The sequence below is a fragment of the Sclerotinia sclerotiorum genome, genomic scaffold, assembly GCF_000146945.2.
Source record: "Sclerotinia sclerotiorum 1980 UF-70 scaffold_7 genomic scaffold, whole genome shotgun sequence".
Taxonomy (NCBI): Eukaryota; Fungi; Ascomycota; class Leotiomycetes; order Helotiales; family Sclerotiniaceae; genus Sclerotinia; species Sclerotinia sclerotiorum.
In genome coordinates, this window is record NW_001820829.1 from 23,278 (window position 1) to 43,169 (window position 19,892).

At 42.1% G+C, this 19,892-nt stretch overlaps 8 protein-coding genes across 8 annotated transcripts; 5 read left to right on the top strand and 3 right to left on the bottom strand.

Moving 5' to 3' along the window:
• Nucleotides 1-819: 819 nt before the first annotated feature.
• SS1G_05621 (hypothetical protein) lies at nt 820-4,461 on the top strand (the record flags this gene model as incomplete). The annotated part of the gene is made up of 1 exon (XM_001592650.1): nt 820-4,461. One exon carries the CDS (start codon nt 820-822, stop codon nt 4,459-4,461), a length of 3,642 nt encoding a protein of 1,213 aa, XP_001592700.1.
• A 269-nt stretch (nt 4,462-4,730) lies between these two features.
• Nucleotides 4,731-5,270, bottom strand: SS1G_05622 (predicted protein; the record flags this gene model as incomplete). The annotated part of the gene is made up of 1 exon (XM_001592651.1): nt 4,731-5,270. The coding sequence occupies one exon, from the start codon at nt 5,268-5,270 to the stop codon at nt 4,731-4,733; it is 540 nt and encodes a 179-aa protein (XP_001592701.1).
• Nucleotides 5,271-6,556: 1,286 nt separating this feature from the next.
• On the top strand, nt 6,557-6,775 carry SS1G_05623 (predicted protein; the record flags this gene model as incomplete). Its single annotated transcript, XM_001592652.1, has 1 exon — nt 6,557-6,775. The coding sequence occupies one exon, from the start codon at nt 6,557-6,559 to the stop codon at nt 6,773-6,775; it is 219 nt and encodes a 72-aa protein (XP_001592702.1).
• Nucleotides 6,776-8,998: 2,223 nt separating this feature from the next.
• SS1G_05624 (hypothetical protein) lies at nt 8,999-10,058 on the top strand (the record flags this gene model as incomplete). The annotated part of the gene is made up of 3 exons (XM_001592653.1): nt 8,999-9,077; nt 9,370-9,712; nt 9,935-10,058. The coding sequence occupies 3 exons, from the start codon at nt 8,999-9,001 to the stop codon at nt 10,056-10,058; spliced, it is 546 nt and encodes a 181-aa protein (XP_001592703.1).
• A 393-nt stretch (nt 10,059-10,451) lies between these two features.
• On the bottom strand, nt 10,452-13,882 carry SS1G_05625 (hypothetical protein; the record flags this gene model as incomplete). Its single annotated transcript, XM_001592654.1, has 4 exons — nt 10,452-11,674; nt 11,787-11,868; nt 11,906-13,068; nt 13,117-13,882. 4 exons carry the CDS (start codon nt 13,880-13,882, stop codon nt 10,452-10,454), a joined length of 3,234 nt encoding a protein of 1,077 aa, XP_001592704.1.
• Nucleotides 13,883-14,987: 1,105 nt separating this feature from the next.
• Nucleotides 14,988-15,149, top strand: SS1G_05626 (predicted protein; the record flags this gene model as incomplete). Its single annotated transcript, XM_001592655.1, has 1 exon — nt 14,988-15,149. One exon carries the CDS (start codon nt 14,988-14,990, stop codon nt 15,147-15,149), a length of 162 nt encoding a protein of 53 aa, XP_001592705.1.
• A 400-nt stretch (nt 15,150-15,549) lies between these two features.
• Nucleotides 15,550-16,326, bottom strand: SS1G_05627 (hypothetical protein; the record flags this gene model as incomplete). The annotated part of the gene is made up of 1 exon (XM_001592656.1): nt 15,550-16,326. The coding sequence occupies one exon, from the start codon at nt 16,324-16,326 to the stop codon at nt 15,550-15,552; it is 777 nt and encodes a 258-aa protein (XP_001592706.1).
• A 2,263-nt stretch (nt 16,327-18,589) lies between these two features.
• SS1G_05628 (predicted protein) lies at nt 18,590-19,802 on the top strand (the record flags this gene model as incomplete). Its single annotated transcript, XM_001592657.1, has 4 exons — nt 18,590-18,655; nt 19,021-19,227; nt 19,371-19,523; nt 19,650-19,802. 4 exons carry the CDS (start codon nt 18,590-18,592, stop codon nt 19,800-19,802), a joined length of 579 nt encoding a protein of 192 aa, XP_001592707.1.
• Nucleotides 19,803-19,892: the final 90 nt, after the last annotated feature.

The window sequence follows — 19,892 nt, forward strand, 5'->3', positions numbered from 1 at the left end:
TTGCTTGATGGCCTGCCTTGTTACACTTGAAGCAAAGCTTTTCCTTGCGCCTTCGTTCTACCTCTTCCTTATGTAGTTTATTCCTGAATGTCGCGTTCAATTGTATTGAATCCTCGTAGGACTGTTTGTTGTCTCGAGGTCTTCCCCCATTCTTGCGGTATTTCCCACGATCTCGGTTGCCGTGGAAGTTGGAAGATCGGCGTTCTTTTTGGTATTCGTAAAGCATTTCGTCCATCTTAACAGATTCCTCGATTAACTTATTCAGGTCTTCTCAAGTGCAATTTCGATCCAATTGTAACCTAACTTCTGCCTTGAGCCCTTTCCGATAGTGGCTCATTGTTGCGTTTTCTTCCCAACCAGTGGTACCTATGTACCTTCTGAATTTGTTGACCTCCTGGGATCTTGGCAGCATATGCATATATAGTACATATGCATATAAGGAGCAAACAAAACTCAACTTTTAATTCATTCTTTCCTTTTTGGTATACTGTTTGTTTGCTTTCAATATTTTGATTTCAAAGCACTTTAATTCCGAAGGCTGAATACCTAACCTTATTCCTTCATTTTTTGAATATATACTCGCAGCTTAACTGCTTAGCTAGAGAATCAATCAATTCAATCTGATACTCTTTCTAGTCTCAAGAAACCCAACAGTTATGAGCCCGGTGCTGACTTTCAATTAAACATCCTGCACAATACTTGATTCACATATACCGAAACTCTACGATACCTTCAAGTTTCACTCTTTTAAGAATTACCTTACGTAGTGTGGTTTCTATAAAACCCAAACCTCGATAATTCTGACTTTATTTCTTCAATATGACTACAGGCGATAATTCAACTAAAATCATCCTTTCCTCACCAGAGGATTGGAATAGTTGGATTCGAAATGTTCAGCGTATTGCAGAATCCGGCGGCATCAAATGCTGGGTATACCTTGATCCCACTACAACAGTTGTACCTATACCAGAGTTGCTAGATGAACCAGAGCTACCCACAGTTGATGAAAATGCTTCTGAGGCTGTTATTGATAGGGCTTTAAAGCAATATCAGATGCAACTAGAGAACTATCGTATCAAGAATACCAAATACGAGAAAATCAACAAGGCCATTTCAGAGGTTCTCAAGTACATACTTTCATCAATCAACCGCAATTGCGAAAAGTTTATTAGTACCACCAGTATCACAGCACCTCAAGTGCTTGCTGATTTACGCAAAAGGCTAGCACCAACTGATCGTGCGAGAGAGCTTACCGTCGTAGCACGATACAATTGTGTAAAGCAACCCTACAAATCCAATCAGGATATTTATGAATGGTTGAACGAATGGGAACTCATCTACACTGAGGCTAAAACTCTCAATCTGCCAGACGTCGATCGAAATCGAGCTGCGTTCGACTTTTCTACAGCCCTTATGAATCACAGCTCCTCTTGGGCAACTTCAACTCTGTTGGAGATCACCAAAAAGCTCAAGAATCAGCCTGAAGAAACGATTGATGTGTACGATTTAATCGAAGACTTTCGAAACTACACTCGACTCACACAGGCATCAACTACTTCAACCTCTTCTACGTCATTTGCAACCTATAAGGATGGGAATAAAGATAAAAAGGAAGGAGAGAGAACCTGTCTATGTGGCAAGAAACATCTATATGAAAAATGCTACTATCTATATTCGGATAATCGACCAAGGAACTGGAAACCAATCGATGCCGATATTGAATACTTCAAGAAGTTCTGGGGAAGGCAATCAACAAAACGAAGGAACTGGTTTGTTCGTAGACATGAAGGAACTAAAGAACTTCTCAAGCTAGCAAATCTCTCTTGGGATCCAGCATGGAAGGAAACATTGACTAATCCTTCAGAATCTGGAAAAGAGAAAGATAAGGATCTTGGGGCTTTTCTCACTAAACAAAGTCCTACCTACAACAATGCTAGCATCCTTCACAAATGGCTAATTGATAGCGGTTCCGATACCCATGTCACCAACTCTCTACACAACTTTGTTCTTGAAGAGTTTGGAAAGCCATCCGATATGATAAGCGCTGGAAGGGACCGATTCCAAATTGAAGCATTCGGTACTATCACTATGTTGATCAATACACCAACTGGGCCAGGGCAAATAACCTTAAAAAGAGTGGCGTACATCCCAGGGTTTCTTACAAACCTAGTCTCTCTAGCTTTACTCTCAAAGAAAGGTGTACATTGGAACACTGAACACCCAGATGTCCTTACAAAAGAAGGCATTGCATTTATTACTCTGAAGCAAACAGGAGACCATTGGACCCTCGATCCTATTATCCCTTCTCAGCATGCTTCGTTTGCCACCAAAAACCACACCAAATCAATATGCCGAAAGGTTACAACAACAGAGTTACATGATCTTCTAGGCCATCCTTCTCTCGAAGCCCTTCAGCACCTAGAATCAGCAACTACTGATATCATTATCGACAAAACGATTTCGACACCTTCCTTCTCTACCTGCAAAGTTTGTAATCTCTCGAAGGCTCAACAGATTATATCTCGTAATCCAAGGAAGGAGATGCCAGAGAACGGCCATGTCGGAGATCGATTGGCATGGGATCTGTTCGAGATGGATGAGGCTTATAATAATACCCGATATATCAGCCACTTCTGGTGTACGACACACAAAATACAATGGGTGTATGTTCTAACTAGGAAAACAGAGATGATCGATATTATGGATACTCAATTCTCTCTGATACAAACACAATTCGGCTCAAAGGTCCGATTCATACGCCTCGACGGTGAAACTACGTTAGGGGGCGACTTCAAGAGGATCACAGACAAACGTGGCATCATTGTCGAACGCACTCCACCAGATACACCAGCACAGAATGGCGCTGCAGAGAATGCTGGTAAAATGCTCATGGTCAGAGCAAGAGCCCTCCTCCTTTCAGCAAACCTACCACAAAACCTTTGGCCAGAAGCAATTAAAACAGCCGGTTATCTTGAAAACCGTACTCCAAAAAGAGCTCTTCAATGGAAAACACCATTTGAAAGTGCTACTGGCAATAAACCTTCGCTAGCACATCTACATCCATATGGGTGCTTGGCATATGTGCTCAACAAGCAGATTCCAAGACGTGCGAAGATGCAACCTCGTGCAAAACTGGGCTATCTTGTAGGGTATGATTCAACGAATATCTTCAGGATCTGGCTCCCTTCCATAAATCGCATCATTCGAAGTAGGGATGTCAAATTTGATGAAACCCGGTATTATCGACCAGAAGATATAGATATTGGCTTTCTTATTAAGGATCAACTTCGGGATACTGCAGCTATTCACGAAAAGAGGGCAGAAGAGATAGAAATATCGAATCTGTTGAGTGAAGAATCAGATGAGAGTATTGGTGATATAATTGTAGTTGAAGGGCCATGGAACTTACAACACAATCGCTTAAACGAGCGACCAACGAATGAAAGCTCTTCAAACAAGACGGATGATGGTATTCCAACCAATGAGGGGGTTCCTCAAACTAACCCTCAATTGCCAACGCCTAGAGCAACCTTATCACCAGAAGCACTTACAAGACAATCTACTGGAGATGTTCCTATACCATCATTACCGGAGTCAGAACTCTCATCTTCCCCATCATCATCGTTAAGTCAACATGATATCATCACTACAACATCATCTCATAATACAGCACCTTTGGCAGAGCAAATACGTGCCGATATCGACGTATCCCATATAATTCAGGGTTCTAGACGTTCACAAAGGAAAGAACATCATGCTGCAGCACTTTCATCACTTCCTCAACTATCCAGCTACTTTGCAGCATTTGCTATCGGAAGGTCTAAATTACGAACTCCTAGATTACATCAAAATGATCTACCACCTCCACCTCGATTTTATCATGAGCTAGTACATACATTGCAATACCTTGAGAATACCAAATTCTATGCTATCATGTTCGATGGGAAGAAAGCAACAACTACCAGGAACTTTCAAATCTGGAGTGACGCCTCCCATGCTGACGATATCGATACAAGAGTTTCTTCAATGGGATATTGCCTCATACTCTTTGGAGGTTTGATCCACTTCAAAAGCACTAAGCTGAAGTCGGTGACTACTTCCAGCACACACTCTGAAATACTGGCTCTTTCCGTTACTGCTCGAGAGCTTATGTGGTGGATACGCTTCTTTAAGAATGTTGGTTTAGATCTCGAAGAAAAGGCTTCAATTTTCTGTGATAATCGCCAAACCATTCGACTTCTTCAGCATAGTACTCCTAGACTTGTTACAAAACTCCGGCATGTTGATATACACTCCTGTTGGCTTCGCCAGGAAGTGCAAGCAGGAAGGCTACAAGTCGAATGGGTTCCAACTACTGAAATGGTTGCAGATGGTTTCACTAAACCTCTACCACCACAGAAACACACTCATTTTATCAATCTTTTGGGAATGGTTGACATTCGGTCTCAGGTTCAGGAATAACCTCATTATTAACTAACTCGGTAATCCCTGAGGGGGCGTGTTGACCTCCTGGGATCTTGGCAGCATATGCATATATAGTACATATGCATATAAGGAGCAAACAAAACTCAACTTTTAATTCATTCTTTCCTTTTTGGTATACTGTTTGTTTGCTTTCAATATTTTGATTTCAAAGCACTTTAATTCCGAAGGCTGAATACCTAACCTTATTCCTTCATTTTTTGAATATATACTCGCAGCTTAACTGCTTAGCTAGAGAATCAATCAATTCAATCTGATACTCTTTCTAGTCTCAAGAAACCCAACAGAATTCCACAGCGTACTTGACTGCTGACATGTTTGCTTGAGGCCATAGATCTTGGACTCAGCGCCACGCAATTCATTGATATTCCCGAATACTCGCCGTATTCTTTCTTAAACCCTTCGAATTTCCCAAGAGTGGTCTGAGTGAGATACAATCGTTTCTTAGGCTCGCTCAAGTTGGTGAAGTAATTCTTGAGGTAAGGTTGGATCCACTTAGCGGCTTCTCCTCTAAGGTAGAAGGCAGCCCAGACGCTTTTGTCGGCGTCATGGTTGAACTTATCCTGATTGAATTGGAAGTAGATCTCAAGTTGAAGCAAGAAGGTTTCTAGCTCTTGTCGGTTGCCTGTAAATCGGTCTGACATGGCGACTTTGAGAGTCTCAGTGACGGTAATCTCCTTGGGGTCTTCGATACCTCCCATGGCGATGTCTCCGTCCTTGTCGGTGCTTTCGGGAGTGACCTGGCTGGTCGTGGCGGGGTTGCTAGGCTGTGGTGTCTTGGAAGACATGATGTCGTTACTATCGAGTCGGTACTTGAAGCAGTAATGGTGCTCAAAGTGTTACGAGGGTAGCCGTCTAGATCACGTGGAAGTGCTCTAGGCTCTCGAAGTAGGTTTATAACTAGCCGTCAAGCAGGGACTTAAGTAACAACAGTAATGATATGCTATTCGTAACTAATGGTAGAGTATACTAAGTGATTGATCTTGAGTACGAAGCTCTACAGTAAAGAAATCCATTCCGATTATATAGATCTTTGTGTTCTGGCTCTAGTGGCTCTAATTAGATTACGTAGAGCCAGTCACATGACTATGCTGATCCCGTGATTTAGTCATGTGATGCGGAATATGTTACCCGATGTAACACAACGTGCATTCCCTGTTGAGCTGAATGCTGGAGATGAGTAAGAAGGGCATAACTCCTTCATATCGTCGTGCTAGATCGGGTCGTCCCGTACCTTAGCAGCCAAAGCTTTAAGATCACACCACCTATCAGGTATTTCAGCTTTAGATCTATCTTTTATACTTAGTAGTCAATGCTCTGATAATGATATGAGTGATATTGCTGTCATCCATTTAAATCAAATAATAGAGGTCAGTCCGGTTCGCCAGTTTTCAAATCAGTGATGCGGACTTGTCCAAGAATGGCGCAAAGTAAAACTGCTCCAGACCTCGAATTGCAAGGAATCTCATAGCGGCTACAACATATCAGATCTCGTCTTATCAAGAACCTTCTTCCAAGCTTGATCCACTTTGGAAAGCGTTCATTTGCCAAATGAAAGACTGACGTAATATAAAGTGGAGAACATTGTCGAAACTCACCTAACCCAGCCCGTATTGAACCATAACCCCACTATTTATCCTAGACTATAGGAAGGCTTTGTCCAGACAGAGTTCTGTACTGGGATAGTGCTTTTGGGTATTATAATCATATTTAAGGAAAAGGGAAATGCAACTATACAAGCCGTTCATACACCTTCATCTTTTTTTCCAAGGCCGAAGGTCCTCAATAGACCCTTGCTAGAATTATATAAGCTGATCTTTGCTATTGGAACAGCATCCAAATTTAGAATAGAGTGAGGAAGGTCCTAATTGGCCTTGACAAAACAGGAAATGTCCAAAATAGTATATTCCCCAACACTTGTAAATTACTCCTTTCGATTTTTCCTATAATAAGTCTTTTACTAAAGATCAGTCTTTTCATATTCTTCAATCTCCTAATATAAATGTAAATTTCCCTCATTATAGAAAAAACAGTTAGTTTATTACTCAGTGGCTGCATCACAGAGAAAGTAATAATGCTATTGGTAAAGAACCTAGAGCAGAAACATACCAAACAAGCGCTGATTTCATTTGGCTTTCAGAGACCATTGTTAAAGCAAAACATTGATGAGCATCCGAAGTGGCAAGAGGTTCACATGGAGGTGGAAGAGATATGGTTTCGATTGGGCGATACTGTTAAGAAATGGAATGAACGGGTTGAAGTTGAGTTGGGTGTAGGTAGATGGGTTGAATAAGGAGTGTTTTGGAAACGAGATTGCTTGATGGAATTAAAAGAGCAAGTTGAGTGTTACGTAGTAACAGTCAACCTGTCCATATGAGCTCAGACCCCGTGGAAAAGCAAACCGATTCACATACAAAATTGTATGGTAATCGGTTCGTAGGATCTCCCCACCCTTAGCAAGCTTGGACATATAGTCTGATCAAAGTCACGTGATGGACCCTGCATATTCAGGGATACAAATCGTATGTCCATACGAATCGAAGGTCCACAAACTCTCAGGATCCAAGAGATCCAATGGAGGACGAAGGTCTATATAATCAGGATGGTTTCCTTTGGTGTAGAGCTTCGTGCTCAAGATTTAGTATACTCTACTATTAACGTCCGTCCCTGCGTAGCGAGACGCACCCCATCACGAGACAAATCACAGGTACTTCGAACTCAAGCGGCTCTAAATCCATGAAAGTATCAAATAATTTATATATTATCATTCTATATGTCTTGAATGCTTCTCTGGAATACTTCTAGCTTCTTGCTTCCGAAAATTTTCATCGTATTGTCGCCGTTCGTCTGAATCATGGATAGGCTCTTTAACACAATTAGGACCTCTCCACCCGCATTACTATTATTAAGATCTTTTTTCATTTTGAACTTGTATAACGACTGGATATGAACTTTCACGTCTTATCGCAATGCTGAGAAGTAAGTGCAAGTTTGGTGATGGGCTAGAGCATGCTATTTCATATGGCGTTGTCGCAGAGATGATACTTTTCCGACGAAGTAATTGAGGATATTAGTCAGCGATGGTGTAGTTCTAGCAATTTCTGTAAAAAATTTAATGAAGTCTGTGGCTGCTAAACACATGGTAATAGCGCTTGTGGCTTGATACAATCTCACCGAAGAATCCCGCTTCCCCGGTAATCTATAAATAGAGCAAAAAGTGGCTTGTGCGGAAATAGTCTACAACCTTAGATGTGTTCATAATTGTTCCGACCTTTTGATCCCACCTATAGCACCCCATTGCTTTTTGACTTTAAAGAAACCAGTGTTTTAACAACAAAAAGCAAAGTTCTCTCAGAATCCAGTTTGTATTGAACAAGGTCTCTATAAAATGAAGTATTCTTCCCAATTTTTATTTTTTTGCCTCAGACATATAAGTGGTTAATCAGATTACGCTACGACACAGCCTCATTAGCAGCGTTTGCGACGACGATTGTATGTCTTTCTTATACCCAATTCTTTAACATCTCAATCTTTAAACTTTTTAATCTTCAAAATCTAGACCTTCAAATCGAAGTGTTTACGAAAATTTGTCGAATCAGCGATACAAGTTGTATTTGTTACAATAACGCTTGCGAACCTCCAGTATATCTTTTATACATCTCTTGCAACGCAAACCTGACAGCGAGATCGTTTTTTGCGAACCGACTAGCGGCGAAGTCCCTCCTTACACTATACTATCGCATACATGGGGACCAAATGATGAGAAAGTTACCTTTGAGGATATCCTAAATAGTATTAGCGAGGTCAAGCCTGACTATGAGAAAATCCGATCCTGTGGAGAACAGGCTAGACAAGATGGACTAGAATACTTCTGGATCGATACTTATTATATCAACAAGAGCGATGATGCTGAACTCTCACAATCTATCAACTCTATATTTCGTTGGTATTGCAATGCAGTCCAATGTTATATTTATTTGTTGAATATCTCTAAATATTCCATTAGTAATAATTATAAATGTATTCCGCAACTATAGGAATCGGATTTATAAAAGAATAAATGGTTCACTTGAGGCTAAACACTTCCAAAGCTTCTTGCCCCAGTATCGATCGAGTTTTTTTTTCGGGAATGTGGATGGTTTGGTAATAAAGGTTCTCTAATAATCCAAATTGATAAGATAACTAATATTCCTTGTATAACGTTTGAGGGACAATCGTTGTTTCGATTTAGCGTCGAAGAGTAATTGCAGTGGATACAACACCGTCAGACTACACTGGCAGAAAATAAAGTGTATTCCTTATTAGGCATTTTCGATATCTATATACTTCCTATCTATAGCGAGGGATTTATATGTGTATATAATCAGCTTCTAGACAAGTTCTACAAGATGCAGAAATGTATCCAAGACTTACGTCTTTCCGATCCGCATAACAACAAAAAGCGTATTGAAGAAATGAAAGGCGATATACTATAGGGCTCATACAATTGGATCTTGGAAAACTCCGATTTCCGACAATGGCGCAACGATCAGCAGAGCCGGCTACTTTGGATCAAGGGCAATCCTGGCAAGGGCAAGACGATGCTCCTTTGCGGAGTTATCAATGAACTAGAGAAGTCTGGGGCTAAGCCGGTTCTTTTATCTTACTTCTTTTGCCAGGCTACCGACTCCCGAATCAACTATGCTACAGCCGTCTTATAGAGTCTGATCTATTTGCTTGTTGATCAACAGCCGTCTTTCATTTCGCATTGTAAGGGTTAGAACCCATGTGGATGTTCGGGCCACAGCCCTCGCTGAGCACTGACTTCTATGCTGTTCTCCATATTTCTAGAATCATCTACAGTCCTTTCTCTCTATTATATATATGGAGACACTTTCATGTACATAGTCCTCATGCACTTCTTAACAGATGTACCTGAACCTATGCCTTTGAGTTATTCGAGGTCTAGCCTCTCACATGTCCGAACAATATTTGAAAAGGATATTCCGTTTTGGATTAAGCAGAAGCCTATAGTAGAATCATATTGGAATGCGATGCTACAAACACTTGAAGGCTATACAAGCTACGTTCACTTAGTCGCTTTTTCGCTTGATGGCAAGCAGGTCGTATCTGGATCTTGGGATAATACAGTACGGCTTTGGGATACAGCGACAGGGCAACAAATTCAGCCAACACTTGAAGGCCATACAAGAATCGTTTACTCAGTCGCTTTTTCGCCGATGTTAAGCAGGTCATATCTGATTTGGATAATCCAATATTGCTATATACTTTAACTGTATCAGATGATTGGATTACTAGAAATAGTACAAATATTCTTTGGCTACCATCTGATTATCGCACAACAGTTACTGCTATTCATTGTGATTCTGTTGTTTTAGCACAACCCTCTGGGAGAACTTTTTTTGAATTTCCATATAGATCAGAATTCATGTAATACAGGTTGCTCTGACAGTCGGTCATGCGATATTGTAGGATCTACAGTAGATTCTACTATAGCTGGCACAACATCGAAGGGCGCTACAACATCTATTCTATACCCTTTAGCTAGTTTGTTCAGTCTATGTATAATTCAATAGAAACCAGATAACGTCCATCCCTGCGTAGCGAGACACCCTGTGTGCCGAGACAGACTAACGAAATTGAATGACTTTTGAGATAAATATATTGCTACATTAAGAGAAATAGTGTGAAGAACATATTACGAAGTCTGAATATGAACATTTTTTAGTGTTGTTGGTTTCAAAGAGATAACTACTCTATTTATCTGATAATTAGGTAAAGTTATATTATTCTCTTTCTACTAAGGATCAATCTCTAGTTCATTTGTCTGCCATTCAAGTAATATTGCACGGGAAGACAATGTATTAGGGTGATTAGTACCTATAATCCTAGTCAGTAATAATACACATTCTTCCATAAGCTTAAGGGCCTCTTTATCTCGGCCAAGTCCCTTCCATGTGAGGGCAAGATTATTCATGCTGATCAGCGTGTCTGGATGCTCCTGCCCTAACACCCTCTTTCTCGTCTCCATCACTTGCACCTCCAAGTCTTCGGCCTCCTTCCAACGTCCCTGATTCTGGTATGTCGAAGCCAAGTTGGCCATGCTGGTCAGCGTGTTTGGATGCTCCTGCCCTAACACCCTCAAACTCGTCTCCATCACTTGCACCTCCAAGTCTTCGGCCTCCTTCCAGCGTCCTTGATTCCAAAATGTCGAAGCCAAGTTGGCCATGCTGGTCAGCGTGTCTGGATGCTCCTGCCCTAACACCCTCAAACTCGTCTCCATCACTTGCACCTCCAAGTCTTCGGCCTTCTTCCAGCGTCCTTGATTCCGGTATGTCGAAGCCAAGTTGGCCATGCTGATCAGCGTGGAAGGATGCTCCTGCCCTAACACCCTCAAACTCGTCTCCATCACTTGCACCCCCAAGTCTTCGGCCTCCTTCCAGCGTCCCTGATTCCAAAATGTCGAAGCCAAGTTGGCCATGCTGGTCAGCGTGTCTGGATGCTCCTGCCCTAACACCCTCAAACTCGTCTCCATCACTTGCACCTCCAAGTCTTCGGCCTTCTTCCAGCGTCCTTGATTCCGGTATGTCGAAGCCAAGTTGGCCATGCTGGTCAGCGTGGAAGGATGCTCCTGCCCTAACACCCTCAAACTCGTCTCCATCACTTGCACCTCCAAGTCTTCGGCCCTCTTCCAGCGTCCTTGATTCCGGTATGTCGAAGCCAAGTTGGCCATGCTGGTCAGCGTGTCTGGATGCTCCTGCCCTAACACCCTCAAACTCGTCTCCATCACTTGCACCCCCAAGTCTTCGGCCTCCTTCCAGCGTCCCTGATTCCAAAATGTCGAAGCCAAGTTGGCCATGCTGGTCAGCGTGTCTGGATGCTCCTGCCCTAACACCCTCTTTCTCGTCTCCATCACTTGCACCTCCAAGTCTTCGGCCCTCTTCCAGCGTCCTTGATTCCGGTATGTCGAAGCCAAGTTGGCCATGCTGGTCAGCGTGTCTGGATGCTCCTGCCCTAACACCCTCAAACTCGTCTCCATCACTTGCACCCCCAAGTCTTCGGCCTCCTTCCAGCGTCCCTGATTCCAAAATGTCGAAGCCAAGTTGGCCATGCTGGTCAGCGTGTCTGGATGCTCCTGCCCTAACACCCTCTTTCTCGTCTCCATCACTTGCACCTCCAAGTCTTCGGCCTCCTTCCAGCGTCCCTGATTCCAAAATGTCGAAGCCAAGTTGGCCATGCTGGTCAGTGTGGAAGGATGCTCCTGTCCGAAAACACTCTTGTGCCTCTCCATTACTTCCACAAACGGTACCTCAGCCTCATTATATCGTCCATCACTAAGGAGACACGCCCCAAATCTCCGCGACAGAGCAATCCGGGTTTCCCCATCTTTGCCAGCTTCATCAGACATTAGCGCATAACATACATGTGGCAAATACGTCCTCCATGTAGTTCTATTTTGGTGGTCATCGTTTGGGAATACTTCCTCTAATCGTATAATCGCCCTTTCGGTCCATTGGGTGATCAGATCATTTTGCTGAAGCCAATTTCTCGTTGCGAGATGCACTAGTCGGTGAAGATCAAGAGCTTGGTCTGCCACTCGCTTAATAATAAACGAGTAAGCGTCAAGTGTCCCAATTGCATCTATCTCCTTTTTTCGAGACCTTCCTGCCGGAAGAAGAGACTGGGGAATATCCTTGGGGTCTATACATGCCATAAACGATAGGTAGTCGGCTGCAAGAGGGTCCCGATACCGTATCTGTTCAAACGAGATGAGCCATGTTGTAGCCACAGGGTTTTTTATATTATCGTATCTCCCGTCGTCTTCAAACTCCTCGCTAAGGAGATCAATAACATCCTCTTCTTGCTCTGCAAGGAGGGATAGATAATCCGCGAACGCAATCCCATTCTCGTTAATATATGCTGCTGCCTGAACAATAGCAAGTGGAAGGTATGTGAGCTCTTTTAGTAGGGCCGTTGTATCTGGTCTATTGTTAACCAGATCTGGATCAACTAAACACTTCTGGAGCAGCTGTATCGCTACGTCTTCGCCCATCTCTGGTACCTCTACGATATTTTGGTGTGCAAGCTTAACGGCAGTCTTTCTGTCGCGCGTTGTGAAGACGATACATCCTTGCTCACTTCGTGGGAGGCAGTCGATTAGACGGCCAGATCCTGACCTAGATACAGTGATCCACATATTGACATCGTCAGCATTATCGAAAACTAAGAGCCACCGACCTACGCTTTCTTTGCTCAGATAATTTTGCACGAGTTTCTTTGCATCAGCCTTATCCTCGTCCGAGCCAGGGATCTTGAGTTGGCGGGCAACTTCTCGATATGCTTGATGAAGACTTTCCGTATTGGTTGCGGGTATCCAGATCACTAAGCAATCCTTATATCTATCCCTTATTCGATAGACAAGTTCAAGCAACAACTGGGTCTTGCCTATTCCCCCGAGCCCTGTGATGGCAACTTTTGTCATTCGACCTCCTGTAAATAGTTTTGCTTCCACCTCGGTAAGCTGTGTTCCACGACCGATAAAGTTGAGATTTCTGCCGAATGGGACAATAAATGAAGCGGTATTATCTATAAAATAGTGTTTAGTATAGTCAAATCAGGTTAGATCTGCCATACCTTTAAGATCTTTCGGCTCGCTCTCGTTAGTGGAGAACAACTTGACGGTCATTTCGAGCCTTTTCAGTGCGACCTCCTTTCCCTCGCCATAGATTAGTGGCATAGACACCTCGCAGAGGCCTAACAGGCAGTAAGCCAGGTCTTCTTCTTCGGTTGTCTGGCGTTGTGCTACCCATCTTTTCCGCTCAGCGATACTAAAATCAGAGAAAGGATCCCCTCGCAGAGCCTGAAATGGAATTCGGGTAATCTCATAAATTGGTTTTTCGAGTGACCTTTTGTCACCAAGTAGCTTGCGCTCTTGAGAGAAGAATTCGACTTCCGCTGGAGCAATAAGTTCTTGAAGTGTCCAGCCTCTAGTAAACCATCTACTACTCCGAAAGGCTACTTCCCACGTGCTCTGGTTTGCTTGGACATATACGTCATCGCCAGGGGTCGATACATCCGTGAGATATACATAGCATTTCTTCGCATTTCGATACCAGCGGAACATAGAATTAATAGCCTCCGAAAGCTCAGTAAGATTCGACTTGTCAATACAACAAGTGTCCACCCAGAAATATCGAAGGCCATCTTTAGCCGCTTGTTCTCCACAAAACTTGATCTTTTCGTAGCCAGACTTGCTTTTCCCAGTACCACTTATTAGATCTTTATATGTGACCTCTTGATCTGTCCAAGTATGTGAAAGGATTGCGTAGGGAAGGGTATCATGGGTGGCAACATGGATCAGGCTGAATTCGCCCGGGCTTTTCATCTCTAAAAGACGCATAATTGCGAACGGCTAGGAATTTCGCGTGTCTAAGGAAGTTGACGTGAGATCAAAATCACAATTTTAGACCAGAATGGAGTGTAGGATAAGATTATCCAACGTCAAGAAATCACAATTCTATATCAGGATGAAGTGTAGGATGAAATTATTGAATGTAGAGTAGCCCTTCGCGCGGTGGGGATGCCTGTAGCATGTGATGCATTTCGTGGCACAGCGTAATTGGAGCCTGCCTTCGAATTGTGGCTTAAGCAATCCATAGTCACAATGCCACAATTTAGACGTTGAGATTCAGTACAGCAAATGATTATTAGAGTGCATAATTTAGAGCATATAAAAATTTGATTACAGTAACAAATAAATCATAACAATATTAACTGGAAGGATGTTTTGAGCTATATTGGTTGAGGAAGAATGCACTTTAGTAATCTGGTGATGTTTATTTTTAGAACTGCTTACTAAGCAATATTTAACTTGTGACGATGCCGTGTAAGCGACCCGCAAGCTATGAGTACACGTGACTAGAATATGATCTATTTTATGTATTTAAGCACTTAAGGCCTTTCGATCCTCTTTCTTCTATAGTATTAAATTCTAAGGATTTTACTAAGTCATATAAAGCTCTATTTATCATATAACTCAGTTAAACATTATATGCTATAGTAAACCTGTGACTGATTATCAAGGCTTATTTCGCCTAGTAGATTATTACGACCAGTACAGAACATATGACCATGGGGACCTTAGGCTTAGAGATTGGACGACCAATTACAGTAGAGCCATATGCTTAGGGTCACAGGACCTGGAGGAGCGGTTGGATTCTGAGCGCTCCTAGGGCTCCTGGAGCGGACAGATCCTAAGGGCTCCTCGGGTTCCCGAGAACGAAGGTCTATATAGTCAGATGGATTTCCTTAGTATATAGAAGCTTCGTGCTCAACTCAAATCTTCATTATATTTAGTAACTCAACTTACTCCGATAGTTACCAATTGTATTGTAGAAGCTTACTAAGCTATCAGCCGATTTTGGCCGAGCTGCTGCTCAGTGCTGGTAAAGATGAAAAGCGACACTGATTTCACTTCTGATGAACAGTATAATATCCTTTACACCATGCTTTCACTTATGCCTCAACAGTATCCTCACAGCTTATCACTTTGCTATAGAACGATAAGCCTCTTCGATATTCAGCCCTGGAACCAAGGGGAATCCCGCCTCTGCAGAGGTGGACAGATCGCCAACGAATTCTATGATGACCTGATGACGGAATCATAAGGGTTGCAAAAGTGCCAAAAGGAGCATGGTATCAGCGCGCCTGACCGCGATGACCTAGCAAAGACGTTGAGAGCAGCTCAAACAATGACAACATGGCAAGACAGTGGTGTGCTCGGCATGCTCGGCGACAAGAGGCAACATTACCCAAGATAATATAACAAGGGCACAACGACAGCGGGCATAATAATGGGCATAATGATGGCAAGCAACGGCCATTGCAGGGCATAACGGCAGAATCATGACATCAAAGGCTGCTACAACCCATTATATCAGAAACAAATGCAGATTAATATCAACTCTACTTTATAGCAACAAGTCTCGAAGCCAGCACGAGCTTGCCTCAACCAAGGATCAAGTCTATCAACTCTATTATTATATTGTACAGCAATCTCTTCCTCTGCTAATACATCCGTGCCACTGGGGCTCTCCATGTTTCTGGCATAATCTCATCTTCCGCGATTGGTATCCCGCTTATCTGTACTATTGAGACTGTCACTGATGCTCGCATCACCTTATTGGCCGGCTCAGGCGGATCTTGCGCAGCGTTCTTGTGTTTCCGACTATGCTTCGCCGTATCTATGTCCTCTTCACCTACCTCTGGCTTACCCTTGCATTTCCGACCGCGTTTTTCCTTGCCTTTGGCTGCTTGGGTAGACTCTTTTACAGCATGCTTTGCTTGTGCTTCCTCAAGGTCCTCATAGCTCATAACCTTCGCCTTTCCTAGCACCAACGACCTCGTCGATCGTCGAACCTTAGCTTCGTTGTTAATTGTGGTCAGAAATTGAATTTGGTCAATTTGCAGGATGCTCTTAGCAGAGGATTTTTGGAAAGCTTTAGTATATTTCTGCAAGTGCCTTGCCAGGTTCTGTTTGCTCGTTTCATTCATCGTATGAGCATCGTGTTGGATAATCAGGTTCTGCAGTGAAATAAAGGCTTGTGCTGAAACTGGCGTCACAGGCGTTTGTGGTTCTATATCTTGCCAACAAGACGCTACCTTCACCTCATCGGCTTTTGGCATAGCTGGTTCAGCTAAAGGGGCAGGTATACTTCTGAGCACCCTATCTGGATTGAACGGGAACAAATCACTTGTAGCGAAACCAATCTTGATATTCTTTAGCATGAACGCTCTTTCCTTTACGGGGCTATATAAAAAAATGAAGTGCTCCTTGCTGATCATATTTACATCTTTTTGTTCAAGTCGATCAATCTGGTTGCAATAAACTGCCTTGAGTGGAGCAAACACTACTACATCACAAGACTAGAGTTTGTGGAAGGTATAAAAGAAGAGACAGTATAAAAGAATATTGTTCTCGAAACAGAACTCTAAGATTTCGAGGGTCTCGTATATTCCAAAGCTATCGCAGATCAAAATACGTGGTTTCTTATTAGCTTGTTTTTTAATTTCGAAATCAAATATACACTTGAACCACTCTAAGCTAATCTTAGAATCAATATATCCAGAATCGGAGCACACATATTGCCATTTAGAAATAAAAAACATAATCCAATTGCTTCAATAAATACTCACTAACCAGATAATCATAGGGTTTAGATACCTACCATCACTACTAATACATTCAATCACAATCACAATGGTATACTTGATTCATGTGCCTCTATAATCTCGTATATTGTACTTATTTACAAGGACTTTGATAAAGCTTGGTATAGATAGCATCACTCCAGTCTCATCCATATTATACACATTTTCGGCTAAAACAGCCGGATCTTGTAACACATCTTTTATCACCTCAAACCAATATATAATCTTATAAGTATTTTTCTTGTAACAATTCCAGTCCAATACTTTAACTCTTCATATTGTGAATTCTGAATAATGTTTTTCTAAAGCTTTTATCCAATTCCAACCAAAAGGCTTGAAGAATCTATCAGTGGTAAACTGATAATAGATAACTCTAAAGGTTATAAAAGAAATAAACTTTATTCGTATCAATTACCCAAAATTGTATATTTGTAGCAAATACTTAACAATAATATTTTCTTCATATAATTTGAAATACTATTAGCCTCGCACCTTTTCTTTCATCGAGAGTCTTCCACAAACACAATAATGGAATATAAAATATAGGATGTTACCATGATCTGCAAGAGTATGGTATAATCTAGGCATGCCAGGAGGTATGCCTCGTGCCAGGACTTGACTAGCTCTGTCCATATTATTTATAGAAGGAGACGAGAGACGGTGCTGCCACCTGCTGATAGAATGTTCTAGAAACCTGTATTTACGCCATACACATGGCTACTATACACTACACATGCCAAGACCTGAGAATCGTGGCTAAGTAAAATATAGTGAGATCGGGAGTGAACTTAGTAAATTTATAACTCGGCTAATGTATATTACTAAGCACCAAAATATGAGGCCGTCTCCTCACATCGGAGTAACTCCCGGACTACATTATTTTCCTCTTTAAGTATCTTCAAAACTTGGAGCTATGTTCTTTGGATATAGAACCTTTCCCCAAGTGCTCCGAATTTAAAAAAAACTCTAATAGTTGCGATCAAGCAAAGGGGAACAGCCGAAACGGAGATTGGTGGCGTCATTGAAACGATCGATAGTATAATCAATTGAACTGTTTTTCTTGTCTGTTTAGTGGTATCCCTAGAGAGAAATAGCTAAAGAAAATATTATATTGAGAGAAACTCTATAGACTTGCTAAGAAAAAAGTTATGATTCCAAAATTACAGATTTGTCTCGTTACGGGGTGCGTCTCGCTACGCAGGGACGGACGTTAGTTACGAATTCCATATCATCATTGTTGTGACGGAAATCCCTGCTTTCCTCCCACCCTTATTATATAAGAAACCTCAGGTACATTAACCATGTCCACACATGATACGATTACTCGAGATTAGTATACGATTTAGGTGACCTGAGGATCAGATCCGGACAAGTACTAGGTATCAATGGTTATCGGTAAAGTAAGATCATTGGAGGAATAAATATGACTTCTTTTTGCCTAGCCATTACGGCTAGGCCATTCATTTGTGTATATATAGAGTAGCTATCCCCATCTACAGGTGCTCTTCACCTGTAGATTCTAAGTTAAATACAATTGCTGGTCTATAAACACCCTTTTGGTCACAATACCCGCCCTGTCAAAGACACGACGTTTCACAGTCCTTAATTCCATCCAGCCCGCAATTGACCATGGAAAGTGTAGTCCCTCGCACAGCCATATTTATTTTTCATTGACTCGACCTTGCTCGAGCCTACTCTTTGATTGTCTAGACAAGCATAACTACTTTTGCCTGGGCGCTTTAGCTAGGTACTAAGACAGGGATTGCCAAGTTACCAAATTACCAAATCCCCAGATTCACAAACTACCTTCAGGCCTCACTCACACTTAAAGTGCAGAATTCCTACCCCAAAAGTAAAACAACTTTCTTGCTAGATTGCGTAGCCAAAGCAGGTCATTATGGAAGACAGCAATGTAGAGCAGCTGAATGAGAACTCGGCAGCAGTGCACATTTCTGTTTTTTGTGTAAGTTGAGAGGGATTTGAGGGAGAGGGATTGAGGGAGAGGGGTGTGAGGGAGAGGGGTGTGAGGGAGAGGGGTGGGGGGAGGCGGGAAAAGGTTGAGATGGTAGGTATCGTGAAATGCCAAAAAGTTTCAAATTTGACTTTGCTTGCAACATTAGTAGAATGCTTTCCCCAAATTGCAAGATAGAAGATGGCAGGCACTTATACATATACCAACTTTCACCACAGGTACATCACATAATCAAACAAGTGCATTATTTGTGGAAAGACTTTATTTTGATTCAAAGTAATTTGACCATCCATCCCATCCCATATTTCTTCCTCCATCAGTCATGTAAAGCAGACTTCTTTCTGCCTGCCTGTCAGCTTAAATGCCAACTTTTGGTCCTCAGTCTCAGCCTGAATGGACAGGAGCACTTCCGAATGCCATCAGCGTTATTGAGAACAAGCACCAACTCTTCCTTTAAATTTTTTGTTTTAGAAGAGAAATGCCTATTCTACGTTGTGCCACTGTCGTATATCGAATCGATCGTAAAAAGACGCCCACTCGCAGATGATGGGAAAAATGAAAAAGTAAGAGTAAAGCCTTCAATTCAAGCTCTCAAAATGATATCCTTCCATGCCATGTGTCATTGTGAAACAAAACACATTAAGAAGGTCGAGAATATGAATCCCACTTTTATCTATCTAGAAACGCAGCAAAATGCAAAGTAAAGACAACGAAGATATTTGCAAGGTCTTCCATGGCGGAGGATTTTATGACCCGTCGAAATGCTAGAAGCGGGATCAGAATGTTTTTGGAGAACATAACCGTCATAATGCGTACTTTGAAAAACCCAGGTAAAAGCATTCCTACCCCGCTTTTCCAGGTAAAAAAAAAAAGCATCATGACCGGTACGCCGTAAGTGGTTGACATCTCATGTAATCTGCCTAGTCGCCTTTAATCTAAAATGGGTATCGAGACGAGGCGACAGACAATCATAAACAAAAGACAGGTTCTATCGTATGCCGATCAATGGTTGAGACCACGTGTAAAGTCGGGTCTATCGCTTAATGCAAAAGAAGACTTCAATCGTGGATACCGCCACCGGAAAATCGAAAAAGCGCAGAATAATTCGATGCAGAGCAAATCTGAAGCTGAGCTGTAAGGAAAAGTCGAAAGAAAAAAAAAGAAAACGTGTTGATATCAATGAGGGGTAAAAAGACCATTAATATCCGTGAGACGCCTCTGTCCAAGA